The sequence below is a fragment of the Neophocaena asiaeorientalis genome, unplaced genomic scaffold (genome assembly GCF_003031525.2).
Source record: "Neophocaena asiaeorientalis asiaeorientalis breed wild unplaced genomic scaffold, Neophocaena_asiaeorientalis_V1.1 scaffold87, whole genome shotgun sequence".
In the NCBI taxonomy this organism is placed as follows: domain Eukaryota; kingdom Metazoa; phylum Chordata; class Mammalia; order Artiodactyla; family Phocoenidae; genus Neophocaena; species Neophocaena asiaeorientalis.
Genome location: NW_020175432.1, coordinates 5897844 through 5913190, shown reverse-complemented (window position 1 = coordinate 5913190; position 15347 = coordinate 5897844). Strand labels below are relative to the sequence as shown.

Genomic DNA, 15347 nt, shown 5'->3' with positions numbered 1-15347 from the left:
CTTAACAGAATTTTTTTTTTTTTTTTTTTTTTTTTCTTTTTTTAATATCTTGTTTCAGAACAAAACCAATCCCAGCTTAAGTCATGCACTGATGTGACATATAATTATATGTACTTTTCTATCGAGATTCAGAGACCAGTGGAAAACACATCTTCCCCTTCCAGAGCAGGAGATGCCAAAGCATTTTCTCAGGGTCGGGGTCAGGCTGTACCTCAGCCACCAGGCAGCCCTGAGGTTCCATGTCCAGCTGTACTTCATGCCTCTCATTGTCCAAGAAATCCTCCAGCTTCAGGAATTTGAGGGCACATAGGCCCCGCTGGTCCCGCCAGAACACAGCCAACTCCAGCTCCCGTGCCTTGAGGGAGAGAAAGAGGGCCGTCATTTGGGGTGCCCGAGGCCTCAAACCCCTCCTCCTCCAAGCCCTGTCATCCCCTAACCGAACTCACCCTCTCCAGCTCCAGGGTGAAGCTCTGGTCCCAGGCGTGGGGACCACACGGCTTCCAGGACGTCTGCCCCACCACTGTGTTATCCAGCTTGAGCACAGTGCTCACCTCACCTGGAAGAGGGGTTGGGGGTAGGCGGTCAGGAGATTCTTGCTGGCCGAGGGTAATCTCTTGTATCTTATTAAAAGAAATCTTCTCCTCCCCCCCCACAATATTCTGCTGTGCTATCTGACAAAGCTTTAGGGTTCTGCCTTTCACATTAAGGCCTTTAATCCATCTCCAGTTGATTTTTGCACGTGGCGTGAGGCGGGGATCCAAATTCACTTTTATGCTGTATGCAAGTTCTGGCAATATATTTCTAAGTATTTACCCTAGAAGAATGCAGGCAAGTATACATCGGGAGATGCATAAATATAATGCTTATATAACAGCCCTAAATTAGAAACAGCTCACCGTCCAGGAATTAATATATAAATTGTAATATAGTCTTTTTAGCTAAACCATGAAATGGCTGATATTCAACTATTTTTTACCTAAAAAAAGACAGCAATTTGACACGCCTCATGACGTGGTAAAATGAATGAACTACAGTTTCATGCAACGATAGGGATGAGTCTCCCAAACAATGTTGACTAAAAGAAGCCATTACCATGAAATACATTCTGTATGATTCCACATATATGGAGTTCAAACATAGGCAAATTAAACTACGTTGTTCTGAGATGGTACATGGGTGCTAAAACTACAAAGCAAAACAAGGAAACCATAACCGTGAGGGTCAGGAGAGTAGCTACCTCTAGGACAGAGGAAGGGGCTGGAGTTGAGGATGGGGCATGAGGGGGCTCAGAGAATTCTACTGCTTGACCTGGGTGGTGGCAACACAGATGGTTACCCTATTGTTATTCTTCTTTTATTCATACTTTTAAACATGTACGTATTAGCTTTTTTCACATTGTGGTAAAATTCACATAACATACAATTTACCATCATAATCATTTTTAAGCGTACAGCTCAGTGGTATCAAGTATGTCCACACTGTTGTGTAACCATCACCACCATCCATCTCCAGAACTCTTTTCATCTTCCCAGACTGAAACTCTGTCCCCACTAAACAATAACTCTCCGTTCCCCCCTCACCCTCAACCATTATCTCTATGAATCTGACCACTCTGGATCATATAAGTGGAATCGTGTACTACTTGTCTTTTTATAACTGGCTTATTTCACTTAGCGTAATGTCCTCAAGTTCATCCATGTTGCAGTATGTTTCAGAATGTCCTTCCTTTTCAAGGCAGAGAAATATTCCATTGCATGGATGGACCACATTTTGCTTACCCATCCATCCGTCAACAGACACTGGGTTGCTTCTACCTTTGAGCACTGTGAATAATGTTGCTATGGACATGGGTATACCAATATATCCTCGAGACCCTGCTTTCAACTCTTTTGTATATTTACTCAGAAGCGGGATTGCTGGATCATATTGTAATTCCATGTTGAATCATCTGAGGACCTGCCATACTGTTTTCCTCAGTGGCTGCACCATTTTACATTTCCACCAACAGAGCAGAAGGGTTCCAGTTTCTCCACATCCTCCTTAACAGCTGTTGTTTGTTTTGTTTTGTTTTGCAGTATCCATCCTAACGGGTGTGATGTACTAACTTTTAAGAATGTTACAAATGTGGGAAATCCAGGACCCCCCACCCCATCTCATCCCTCCAGACCCTCAATGCCCACTCACTGGTGTTCTCGGATTCCGCTTTGAGACTGCTCCGGCCACTGAGGCTTCCACTTCGGCTGTAAAGGCCCCGGGCTGGGCGGCTCAGGAAGGGGGTGCGGCTCTCAGGGGTCCCAGGCACCCCCACTGAAGGTGAGGGGTTCCAAGGGATGGTCTCTGGAAGGTCTCTGCAGCCCACTACACGCACCTCCAGGGTCCCTGAGAGAGGGGCAGGCTCATGACGGGGGAGGGGGGGGTCACATCTGGGGCAGGACGAGGGGAAGGGCCTGCAGGTAAAGTGGGCATGTGCAGAAGTGGCCAACATGCAAGTGGGAGGTGGTGAGGGACTGTCAGGGTGAGGCAGGGGGTCTGATGCAGGGATGGCTGTGTCCGAAAGTGAGAAACATGGGACAAGGGGAGGGGTGGGTCAATCTGGGGAGGGGGTCTGGGTGCTGGGGTTTAGTGACAGAAGAGAGGTTCAGGGTGTAGGCTGAAGGTCCAGGCGGTGGTGAGCCAGGTAGGACTAGGAGTCCGGGCTTAGATTCGGCGGGCTGATCCGAGGTCTGACACTGGGGCTGGGGTCTATGGTAGGGCTAGTCTGGGGAGGTAGTGGCTGAGGGATCTAAGGAGGGAGGGGCTGGCTAGCCTGGGCGTTGGGGGACAGAGGTTCAGGGCTGAGGGTTCTGAGAGCAAGGGACTGTGAGACTGGGCTGGGGGACTCTGGCTGGAGAAAAAAGGCAGGGCCATTTGGGGAGGGGTGGCGAAAGTGAGGATGGGGATGGGGACAAGAGTCCCTCAGAGGGCAAGGCGGGGTGGGAAGTCCAGGTGCATACGGCTGTCTGGCATGGGCAATGGGGCCCAGGTCCAAAGGGCTGGGGTGAATGGAGAAGGGAGGGAACAGTGGGATGGGAGTCCAGGGTTGGGGAGAGTGGAGATCCCGGTTGGGGGTCTCGGGGCTGGGGGACTCAGAGGGGTCAGGAGTCCAGAGCTGCGGGAGGTAGGGTCCGGATTGGGTGGGGGACGTCGGGACCCACCTGTGAGCGGCGCGGGCTTGCACAGGGTGCTATAATGCATGGCGGGGAAGGGCCCGGCCAGGCGGGCACTGAAGGCTGAGGACGAGGCCGCAGCAAGCTCCTCGCGCAGCAGCCGCCCCTTCGGGTGGTCAGCGGGCAGCTCACCGAGCCGCCGCTCCAGCGCCTCCCGAAGCAACCCCAGCTTCTGGTTGGACTCGGTCAGCTTCTCCTGCGCCTGCGGTGGGAGGAGCCTGGCCGGGCTGGGGGCGGGATCCAGCACGCCCCTCCCCAAGTGCGGACCCAGGCCCCGCCCCCAGGCTGGCTAAGTCCTACCTGGAGCTCCTCCCTGGAAGCCCAAGCCCTCAGCCATTTGGGTCCTACCCCTGGGCTCCCTGAAAATGAGGTCCCACCCATCGCTGAAGCCCCACCCCTCTGGGTCGACACCGCGTCCCTCACCTCGCTGACAGCCTTGCGGTCTGGGGCTTTGGCAGCGCTGAGCAGGCGCAGCACGTTCTTGGCGCCCTCCGCCACCGCGTGCTCGACTCGGAAGTGGTGCCGCAGCTCCTCGATGCGCAGCTCCATGGCCCCCAGGTCCGGACTCCCTGTGGGTGTAGGACACGAGGCAGTGAGGCTAGCCTGGGCCGCAGCCATCGGCAGGAAGAAGCACTGGCCACAGACGGCCATCAATACGCATCACTTTCTCCCAAGGTGAGGGGTCACGGTGACACACTCACACTGTCACCCACAGGCAGACGGCCACACTTCCACCCAGATGCTGTCCCTCTTTTATCCAGACGCTCTCACACCCACATGGACGGTCCCAGGGATGTAGTTAAGCTGTCACCCGGGGACAGTCATATATACAGGCACACCGTTAACAAAGTCTTAGGGACAGATACATTGTCAGGGTCCCACTCCGTCCCCAGGGGCTGTCGCAGGGATACCATGGCAACTGGATAGGATATAGTCACACAGACACAGGGACACTTAAAAAAAAAGAGTAACTTTCATTCATTGCTAATGGGAATACAAGTGGCTTTCCAATGGAGGCAGTTTGCCCATTTCTATCAGAATCACAAATGTATTTACCCTTTGATTCAGCAATCCCAGTTCAGGGACTTTATCCCATAAAAAACACCTCTGCAGGGACTTCCCTGGTGGCGCAGTGGTTGAGGGTCCGCCTGCCGATGCAGGGTACACGGGCTCGTGCCCCGGTCCGGGAAGATCCCACATGCCGCGGAGCGGCTGGGCCCGTGAGCCATGGCCGCTGAGTCTGCGCGTCCGGAGCCTGTGCTCCGCAACGGGAGAGGCCACAACAGTGAGAGGCCGGCGTACCACAAAAATAAATAAATAAATACATAAAAAAGAATCCGCCTGCCGATGCAGGAGACACGGGTTTGAGCCCTGGTCCAGGAAGATCCCACATGCCGCTGGAGCAACTAAAGCAACTAAGTCCGTGCGCCACAACTACTGAGCCTGCACTCTAGAGCTCACGAGCAACAACTACTGAGTCCATGTGCCACAACTACTAAAGCCCGCGCGCCTAGGTGCTCTGCAACAAGAGGAGCCACCGCAATGAGAAGCCCGTGCACCGCAACGGAGAGTAGCCCCCGCTCACCGCAACTAGAGAAAGCCCGTGCGCAGCAACGAAGACCCAATGCAGCCAAAAATAAATAAATAAATTTAAAAAAAAAAAAAAAACACCTCTACACGGTTATTCACAGCCTTCCTTCTAAGAGCAAAAGATTGGAAACAACCTCATTTCCTCCAGCAGGGGTCTGGATAAATGCATAGTGACCACCCACCCCATGAAATACAATGTAGTTGGGAGAACAGGCAGTGTCACACAGACATCGTCACACTGTCACTCACAGGGTGACAGTGGCATTATCACTTTGTCACCAGTGTAGGCACTGGAACACACACACACACACACTGAGGAACACACACTCTCACAAAGATGCCATCCCACTGCCACATAGGGACATTGTCACAGTGGTGAGGCTATTACATAGATATATGCCTTGTCAACCCCCAGCAAAGGGACACAGTCACAGGGGCGGAGGGAAATGGTCACAAAACATAAATACCCTAAAAGGACACAGTCACAGAGTGGCAAAACTCCCAGGGCTCTATCTCCAGCCCAGGGAGAATCAGAGGAACACAATCACACTGCCACATGGATAAGGCATAGGGACAGGTAAAGAAATGCCATCATACTCTCACATAGGCAGGGCAGCATCACTGATACCCATAGACACAGAGACCCAATGGCACAGGGACAGGCACAAGGATACACTGTCACCCAGGTGCGGGAAACTGGTCACTCAGAGAAACAAGGCCACGGTCACCCTCATCCAAGGCTGGAGATTCCAAGGACGGTCTCGCTGCCCTGCACAACGACCTAGACTCAGACTTGGGCACTCAGACAGTCACAGTCACCCACAGCTGTGTGGCACCCACCGGGACTGCTGTCACATGTGCCTAGTCATCAAGGCTTTTACACTTATGGGGACAAAATCAGGCTGTCACCAAAAGTTACAACGTCACGCAAAAGCACAGGGACGTGATCATACCATCACACACTGTCACTGAGAAGCCCACGTAGGCATTCAGAGTACAGACGAACAGCCACACCGTCACGCCGACACCTCCCCGCTACAAAGACGCACACATTGTCATCCGAGTTCCAAGCCCTATTGCTATGGACTGCACGTTTGTGTCCCTGCAAAATTCGTACGTTGAAACCCAACTGCCAATATGATGGTATTAGTTGGTGGGGCCGCTGGGAGGTGATTAGGTCATAAGGGCGGAGCCCTCATGCATGGGATCACTGTCCTTATAAAAGGGACCCCAGAGAGCTCCCTTGCCCCTTCTACCAGTGAGGATGCAGTAAGAAAGCAGCTGTCTATGAATCTGGAAGAGGGCTCTCACCAGACGCTGGATCTGCCGGCGCCTTGATCTTGGACTTCCCAGCCCCCAGAACAGTGAGAAATAAATGTCTGTCGTTTACATGCCCCCACCCCGAGTCTGTGGTGTTGTGTGGTACAGCAGCCCAAATGCACTAACCCCCACCAAGAGCTGACACTTACCTCTCATGGTGACACAGAAACTACCACAGTTACAGGGCAGGATATTATTACGGAGGAGCTGCAGCTCCATAATATTATTATGTATCGCGTGCATACAACCTCTGGTCCCCATGGTCAGCATCACTGACACACATCAGTAGCACAGATAATCTTCTCTGTACACACTACATCAAGACCCTGTGACAAATTCAGGCTAACAATGGGGTTGAGACACCCCCAGGCATTCATACACTGAGACACACAAAGGAACACACACACACCGTGGACACCCACAGTTCTACACCACAGGGGCCAACGTGACAAGGCAACCACCTAGTCCAGGGGTCCGCACATTATTTCCGTAAAGAGCCAAAGGGTAAATATTTTTGGCTTTGTAGACCACACAGGCTCTGTTGCCACTACTTGGCCCTGCTGTTGCAGTGCAAAAGCAGCCTTAAGTGATAGTAAATGAATGGGCATGGCTGGGTGCCAATAAAATGTTATTTGAAAAAAAAAAAAAAAAAAAGGCGGCAGTAGCAGATTTGGTCCAAGAACCGTAGTTTGCCAATACATGATCACGTGCAAATCTGAAATAGGACAAAATGGGAAACTGAGGCCTGCCAAGGGTCAGGAATGGGCTCCAGTCACGTGGTGAGTCACAGCACCCACCTCCCTGCCTCAGAAAGGGACCCCTCGTGGGGCTGGGAGCTGAACTCTCCAAGGTGGAATGCAGGTGAGGCTTTTTCAGGGCAAGGGACTCACCTTGGGCCTCGTCTGCGGCCGCCTGGCTCTCCAGCTGGCAGGCCTGCAGCGCCCGGCGGAGCTGCATGCGGATGATGTCAATCTTGGTCTTACTGTCCTGCAGCATCTGCTGGGCCGTCAGCAGCAGCTTCCGGTCCTGGAGGCAGAGATGGGCCATGAGGGAAAGGCTGGGCAGATGAGGGTCTGACCACCAGTCCTGCTGCCCACATCGTGCAGGCCCTGGGTGACCCTGTGACAGAGCATTCACGTGTGGGTGTGATAACATGTGCCTCCGTGTGTTCCTGGGTGCTGATGGGAGATGTCGCCCATGGCACTTGAATCCTGGCTCCGCCGCCTAACAGCTGTGTGACTTTGGGCAAGCCGCTCAACTACTCTGGGCCTGTTTGCTCATCTGCAGGAAGGGGAGTGCTAATAGCGCCAACCAACACTGGGCTGAGGATTAAAGGAGCTAACCTGTGTGTAGGGCTCAGAGCCGTGCCTTGCACCAGCAGGCACCGTGTTTGTGTCAGCTGTCAGAATGGCGTACGTGTGTAAGTGTTCCCCGTGGTGGGTGTAGCCTTGACTGTAGCCACGTGGGTGAGTCCAAGGGTGACTGGATGTGAGACAGTCGCAGTAAGTGGAGTCCCGATGTTTGTGTGTGCAGATCAAGGCACAGCGATGACTGGGCATAGCCAAGGACCCCGCGTTGTGTACAAGCACCGGACACTGGTTGTGGATGTTTCCATCTACATGGTGCTGTGTTTCAAAACCAGGCACTGCCGACCTGTGGTCAAAGAAGTCTGTGTACTGACTGAAGGGGGCAGGAGGGAACCCTTTCTGGGTGACAGGAAGTGTTCTGTATTTCGATGTGGGTGATGTGTACCCAGATAAAAATTCACTGGTCTGTACACTTAAGTTTTCTGCACTTTACGTCCATTTGTTACACATCAATAAAAGGTAAAAAAAAAAAAAAAAAAAAAATCTGCATGGCTTGTGCCCTCCCACATAATATTCGCATTTGTGTGTGCGCACAGGCATGGGTGCTCTCTGGGTCTCTAGCTGTAGGTCTGACTGTGCTGTGGGTGTATCTCTGGGTGTTGGTGCAAACCTGTGAGTGTGCACTCAGTGTTGGTACAACTGGGGGAGCACCTGTGTGACAATTCTGGTCTCTGAGTGTGAGTTTAATAATGTGTGTGTCTGTGTGTCTAGGCGGCCCGTTGGCCTGTGCTGTGTGTCCGGGCGTTATGCGATGGTGTGTGTCTCCCTGTATCTAGAGGTCGCTCTGGCGGCCGTCCTCCCCATGTTTATGAGCGTTGTTTCTGATGTGACTCTAGATCTTATGGCGCTGCATGCGTGTCTGTGAGTCTCTAGGTGTCGTCGCGGCCGTGGCTGTGTCTCTAGATGTTAGGGTGATGATATGTGTGCATCTACGTGTTGATCTGCGCGTACAAGTGTCAGAGGGAGGCCACCAGCAGTGAGAGGCGGCGTGTTGCCCTGACCATCCCTGGGGGTAACTGAGTTTGGGGGGACAGTCTCTGTCATGTGTCTGTCTGACATCACCCACAGTTACCCTGTTTCCCATATGCCCCCATGAGCTGACCGCACCCCAGTCCTGCTGCAAAGCCACCCATCAGCCCCTCTGTCCCCAACCCAGAGGACCCCAGACTCCCAAGGGAGCAGATGTAGGTGCCACCCTGCCCTCCCCAGACTGTATGCGCTTGCGGGTGTACATGCACACGGGGCGGCGTGCACTCGCGCTGCCCCCACCTTAGTGCTGCCATTGCTGTACGTCTGGATCATGTTTTCCGCCCCCTGCTTCACCTTCAGCTCGATGGCCAGCTGCTTCTCCAGGCCGGCCACGCGACTCAGGTTGGTGGCTGAGCAGGCTGGGCCGCCTGCACAGGGGGACTGGGGGGCATCTAGAGGGGGTAGATGGGGCAGAGTCACCACGGCCCTCACCTCCATCTGCCCAGGTGGTTCTGCCCCGGCTGAGAGGATCCACCCCCGGGGCCAGGGAGAGGAAGAGCTGGGGACCAGGGTCCAGAGGGCCCAACCACCCCAGCCCTCGTAGGGAAACCCCTGCAGGACTGGGGCAGGACCAGCATGAATGAGCACAGGCAAGTGTCCAGGTGTGCGCTGGGTCCTTGGTGCTGGTGTGACTGTATCTACCTTCGTACGGAAGTCCCCAACTACTTACACAGCTGTGTGGGCATCCGTGGGTGTGGCGGTGGTTAGGTCTGTGACCCGCAGGGTGTTGGCATAACTGAGCGAGTGTGTGTCTCCCCAGCTGCTAGTGTAACTGTGAGATTCGAGGTGTTAGAATGACTGTGTGAGATTCTGGGTGCTGGGGGTGACTCTAGGCATATGCTTCCGACTATTGGCACAACTGTGCTTTCTGATCTCCCGGCACTGGTACAACTGTGTCCACGTGTCTGGGTGCTGGTACAGCCGGACATGCGTGTCTCTGGATGCTGGCATGGCTCTGTGAGTCTCTAGCGAGTGGTGTGACTGTCCAGGTCACTCTGGGTGCAGCTGTGACCGGATGAGGTTTTGGGGGTCGGCTGAACTGTATCTCTGAGTGTTGACACGACAATGTTGGTCTCTAGCTGTTGACACACCTAAGTGGTATATGGGTGTTGGGCTAAGTGGTGTTGAGTCTTCAGGCCTTGTCCGATTGTGTGCGTAAGTCTCGGGCTGTTGACAGGTCGGTGGACGTCTGTAGGGGTTGGGCAGCTCTGTGTGTGCGTGAATCTCTGGGGGTTGGCGTGAGCATGTGCGAGTCTCTGGGTATTGTCTGTGTGTCGGTGTGACTGTGCGTGCATTTCTCCGGGTGCTGGGTGCCAGTATGCAAGTCTCTGGGTATTCATATGATAGTGTGTATGCCCTTAGGAGTTGTCTGGGTGCTGGTGTGACCGTGTGTGAATGCCTCTGGCTACTGATGTGATGTGTGTTACACCTTTGTCTTTGGTTGCAAGGTGAAAAAGTTCTGCAGATCCCTTGCACGATAATGTGAATCTACTCAACACCACTGAACTGTACACTTAAAAATGACGAATTTTGTTATGTGTTTTTTGATCACAATTGAAAATTTTTTTAATCAATAAAAATTAAAGATATTTTAGAAAGAGTCTTGGGGGTTGTCCGGGTGCTGGTATGACTCTGTGAGCCTGGATATTCGTGTGACCCCGTGTAAGCCCTTTGGTGTTGTCCAGGTGTGGGTGTGACTGTGTGTACCTTTCTCTGGGTGTTGCTTTTGGCCTTTGGTCTGCCTGTATTTTGAGGTTCGGCGCTGTTGTGACCGAGTGTGTCTCCCTGGAGGTCAGAGGCTGGCCTCGCTCTAGGACACAGCGGGTGAGCCCTGGGCAGTGGAAGCCCCTGCTGTCCTGCATCCCCGGGGAAGCCTGGCTTACCGTGCACGCCAGCCGCGGGGTCGGGCAGCACCACATGGGCGTGCAGCTCCTGCAGCTGCTGGTGCAGCAGGTCAAGTCTGCGCGAGGAGCCGCGCAGCACCAGCTCCACGGGGCCGAGGTTGCGGCCCAGGTCGGTGGTGGCCCGCCGCAGGTTCTCGGCGCCCTCCTTCAGCTTCAGCTCCTTGCGGATCTCCCGCCGCAGCCGCTCCCGTTCCAGCTCCAGCTGCTGCTGCACCCCGGGGGCTGCCAGGTCGGCACCCGCCAGGCCCAGCTGCTCCAGCAGGGACCAGCTGCGTGGCTCGCTCTGCGGAGGACGGAGCAGGGTTAGTGGGGCCAGGAGGACTCTGGGGTGCAGACCGTGCTCAGCCGACCTGGCCTGGTCCTCTCCCAGACTGTAACTCCTGACACAGGGCCTGCTCTGTGTCCTCTGATCGGCACCCCCCCGCCCCGCCACCAAAAGTGGGAGGTGAGGCAAGGCCCTGTCCCTGCTTTCAGACATCCCCAAACCGCGAAGTCCCAAGGGCAGGGGCTTCTTCCTTCCCTGTCCCCTCAGACTAGGGGACCACAAATACAGTTCAATCTCCCTTCATCTGTCCTTATGCAGTGGGATTCTTCAGGTCAGATCCCATCACCCCACCACTGTGCCCCCCAAGCTAGGGGGTCCCCAAGGACGGGCCCTATCTCCCTTCCATTGTCCTCCCAAATTAGGGGGTCCCAAGAACAGGCCTTGTCTCCCTTCTGTTGCCCCCCAAATGACAAGATCCTGAGGGCAGACCCCTTTCTCTCCTCTGCTGCCCCCCTAAACTAGGAGGTCCCAAGGGTAGGCCCCATCTCCACTCCCCTATCCCCCAAATTATGAGGTCCTGAGGGCGGGTTTCATCTTCCCTCTGCTGCTCCCCAAACAAGGAAGTACCAAGGGCAGGCCTCTGATGCCCCACCAAACCATAAGGTTGGGGTCCCAGGCCCCTTCTCCTCACTGCTGTGCCCTCAAACTAGGATAGGAGGTACTGAGGGCAGGCCTCACCTTCCCTCTGCTATAATCCCAAACGAGGAGGACATGGGGCGAGGCCTCATCTATCCCCTGCTGTACCCCCAAACTAGATCCCGGGGACAGGCCCCATCTCCCCTCCTTTCATCCTCTATAACCGGCACCCTAAAGAGCAGAGGCCTCTCCCTTTCCTCCTCTATTTCCCCAGCCTGGAAGCCCAAAGGGCCCCAAACAGTTTCATCTCTCAAACAGAAAACTCCAAGTCTAACACCTCATCTCCCTTCAGTCCAAAACCGAGAGGTACAGAGGGCAGAGCCTCTGGCCTGTGCCACTTGGGGTCCCCTTCTGCTGGCCCCCCACAAGGACCCCAGCCCGCACCTCCAGCTCCCGGTCCAAAGGGGGATTGGCCTCCGCCATCCTGGGTCCCGGCTGAGGGCCCCGCCCTCTTCCTGAACCTCAGCCTTGCCAGGGCCTCTCGCCTGCTACTTCCTCTTTCCTGCTAGCTCCCAGCAACCCCTGCAAAAGGCCAGCTCTGGGCCTCTGGGGCATCTAGAGGGCCTTCCTCTCAGGCCCCACTCCAGGCCTGAGCCGGCTTCTCTGGAGGCACCCCAGGGATGACCCCTGCTCCCTGTCCCAAGAGGATGCCCAAGCGTGCACACATTCACAGGCCCACTAGCGTGGACGTGAAGAGCAGCCTCCCCCATGTATACAGGCTCCAGGGGCTGCTTGGGTGTGCACACACTCTCGTACACCTATAGGCGTGTGCACGCATCGCAGGCTAGCAAGTGTGTGCACACCCCCTGCGTCTACCCCATGCACACTTATATGCAAACACCCATGAGTGCTTATATGGGCGGCCCAGCCCCCTTCCTGCAGATGCAGCCTGTCCCAGCTTCCGGATTCTTCTCAGCTCGGTCTCTCGCTGCTGCTGACCACAGCTTGGAGGCCTAAGGGGCCTGGCCAGCCCAGCGGCACCTCCTTGAGGCCCACATTGCGAGGAGGCAGCGCTGGAGGGTTGGGGTGAGAGTGTCTCTATTAAAGCTCAAGTATGGTAGCAGTTACTACAAGCTGCACCCAGTTCAACTAATGCAACCCCAGGAGGTGCTATCATCACCCCATCTTCTTTCTTTTTTTTTTTTTGGCCATGCCGCATGGCATGCCGGATCTTAATTCCCTGACTAGGGATCAAACCCATGCCCCCTGCAGTGGAAGCACAGAGTCTTAACCACTGGATTGCCAGGGAAGTCCCTACTATCACCCTATTTTCAAGATGAGGAAACTGAGGCCTGGAGCGGTGATGTAACTTGCCCAAAGTCCTACAGCCAGCAGAAGGCAGAACTAGGATTTCAAACGGGAATGCCCAGAATCTGAGCTAGGTGTCAGTGTGGCATGAAGAGCCCCACATACGTTATCTGCCGCCGCCATGAGAACCCGCTTCAGAGATGAAGAAAGTCATGGTTGGCTCCCGACCAACCTCAAGGGCAGCTGCCCCCAGGGAGGATTTACTTCAGGCCAAAAGCGTCACTCCCATGATCCTACTGACCCCTCACATTTATCCTGAGCAACTGCCATAATTCTCCCCCACTTTACAGGTGAGGAAACCGAGGCTCAGAGAGGTGGCAGCAGCAGTTCTCCATGGGGGAGGGGACCGCCTCCACTACCACCCCACTTCTGGGGGGCATTTGGCAATATCCAGAGACATTTTTGGTTGGTTGTCACAACTGGGGGTGCTACCGGCATCTACTGGCTTGAGTCCATGGATGCTGCTCAACATTCTACAGTACACAGGACAGCCTCCATCTCAAAGAATGATCCAGCCCCAAATGTCAACAGGGCTGAGGCTTAGAAACCCTGGATTAAAGGACACAGATGCACACGCTGAGCTGCTGACCATGACCCAGGAAGGATTTCACAGCAGCCCCACCTGCAAGGTGCCGGCCTGGTCTACGTCTTTCCCCACCATGAAAACCCTCCAGCTACATTTTTTTGACGGCAGAACCAAGGCTCAGAGAGGGAAAGGCACGGGGCCTAGGACACACTGTTAGGAAGTGGCAGCTCTGCAATTTAAACCCAGGCTCACCTAATACCACCTGCTACCAACCAGGCCCCACCTGCCACCCAGCCCCACCCTATCCCCAGCAGGCAGAGCAGGGGTACAGCCAGGAGCAGGGCCAGGTCAAATGAGGGAAGTCCAGGCAGGCTCCCTCAGCCCCACCTCCTCCAGCAGCTGAGGCCTGAGAATATGCAGAGCAGGGAGGGAGGGAGGGAGGAAGGCCCGCCCTCCTGGGTTCTCCTCTCTCGGGTGACTCACTCCTACCTAGGGCAGGGGTCACCTGAGGGCCAGCATGATGAACCCATGAATCAGGAAGCCTGGCCTGGCCCTGGAGAATCCCTGCTCCCCCAACTCCCACCATGAAGCAGGAGACCCCAGGTCCAGAGGGTCCATCTTCCAGAATTCCCCTCTTCCCAGAGTGGCCAGGGACCTAGACCCCATGTCCGGAGATTTCAATGCTTTGGGCGTTTCCGGAATCTGGACAGGACATCCGTTTGCTGGACACAGAACGGACAGGCACACACTGGGACAGACAGAGGGACAGTTTAGCAGACCCAAGCAGCCACGAGAAAGGAATGACCAGGACAGGGGAAGAGAGCAGGAAGGAGATGGGAAAGGGGACCAGGTCACAGGTCCAGCCTCGTTCCAGGAATCACAGCCTCCGTCCAGGTCATGTTTGCTACACGCCAAGCGCATGCATGCGCCAGGGGATTCCTACACAGCCCTTCCAGGGCTGAGGTGTAGAGGCAGAGACCCCAGCCCTCCCCAGCCCCCAAGGTCTGACCTTGTGTGATCGGCAACACCAGATACGCCCAGCTCCTCGGCAAGGCTGGCAGGCCATCAGCAGGACTGGGATGGGGGATGGGGGTCATGGGACAGACACAAAGGGGATGTGGGGGCAGGTGCAGAAGGAGACGAGAACCCAGTTACACAGCAACCACAGGACGACGGAGGGATGATGAGGCGCTAATGGGGGCACCAGAGGTACAGGACATGTCTCAGATTTGGGTCACTGAACGAAAGAAGTTTCAGAAGTCACCCTGGCCCTGCTAGCCACAAATAGGGAAGGTGAGTCCAGGGCTGTGATGTCCACAAGGTGGCACAGGAAGAACCTGGCTGGGCGGCAGGTTGGTGTCAGTCAGCTGTGCCTCTGCGTGTGTGTGTGTGTGTGTGTGTGTGTGTGTGTGTGTGTATGTTGTGGGGTGACCCAGCCCATGCCCAGGTGGGATTCCAGGTATAAGAGAATCCCCAGTCTGTTGACATGGACACTCCCCACCTGGGATAAGGTTCCACCTGGCAGCCGGGTGGCCGTGTGGGTCCCCCGTCCCCCGACCTAATGAGGTGACTCTGGCACTTCCGGCAACAGGTGACAATCTGGGTGGCGTCGGGACCATCGTAAAGCTCAGTCTGGAGGTGGGGGCGGCTGGAGCTTTGTTGTGCGGGGGAGAGGAACGGGCCGGGCGGCCTCCTCCCTTCCCGGGGCACCGCGCCAGGCACCTGCTCAGGTGGAGCTGCACCTGCCCGGAACCGAACGCTGGGAGGGATAACGAGTGGCAGGGTCGACAGGCACCGGGATGCACAGCCAGCCACAGACACCTGAATTCTAGCCTCCGCCGCGCCCCCTCTAATTCTCGGGGAAGGGCGGAGCTTGGGGGTGCTTCAGGACCTCCCCGCTCCCCCCTTGTGCGTACCTCCACCAGCCGAGAAGGGGACTGTGCTGGCTCCACGGTGCCGGCCCAGGGAGGGAGCGCCCAGTGCTCGGGGGAGGGGGGGACCCGCCCTGGCCGCCCCGATCCCGGGGGCTCCGGCAGCGCGCGGGCGGGGGTCCCCGGCGCCGGCTGGCCGCCAGGGGGCTGAGGACGCAGGTGCGCCTACCTGCAAAGCATCGCTGGCCATGTCCACGCGCCGTCC

The 15347-nt window shown here is 55.7% G+C and overlaps 1 protein-coding gene across 3 annotated transcripts in view; it reads right to left on the bottom strand.

The window, feature by feature from the left end:
• The window catches only part of PKN1 (protein kinase N1), a 23600-nt gene extending 8259 nt beyond the window's left edge, over positions 1–15341 (bottom strand). Inside the window, exons 1-9 of one of the 3 annotated variants that reach the window (XM_024767318.1) lie at positions 15312–15341; positions 10396–10699; positions 8753–8904; positions 7007–7142; positions 3630–3775; positions 3195–3408; positions 2185–2379; positions 447–556; positions 212–355 (exon numbers count right to left, since the gene is read on the bottom strand). In XM_024767318.1, coding sequence (XP_024623086.1) covers positions 212–355; positions 447–556; positions 2185–2379; positions 3195–3408; positions 3630–3775; positions 7007–7142; positions 8753–8904; positions 10396–10699; positions 15312–15332 — 1422 coding nt within the window. In that variant the 5' untranslated portion in view covers positions 15333–15341. Of the gene's footprint in view, positions 1–211; positions 356–446; positions 557–2184; positions 2380–3194; positions 3409–3629; positions 3776–7006; positions 7143–8752; positions 8905–10395; positions 10700–11761; positions 11890–15311 lie in introns of those variants that run through there. The other 2 variants (XM_024767317.1, XM_024767319.1) reach the window with 2 other exon arrangements.
• Positions 15342–15347: the final 6 nt, after the last annotated feature.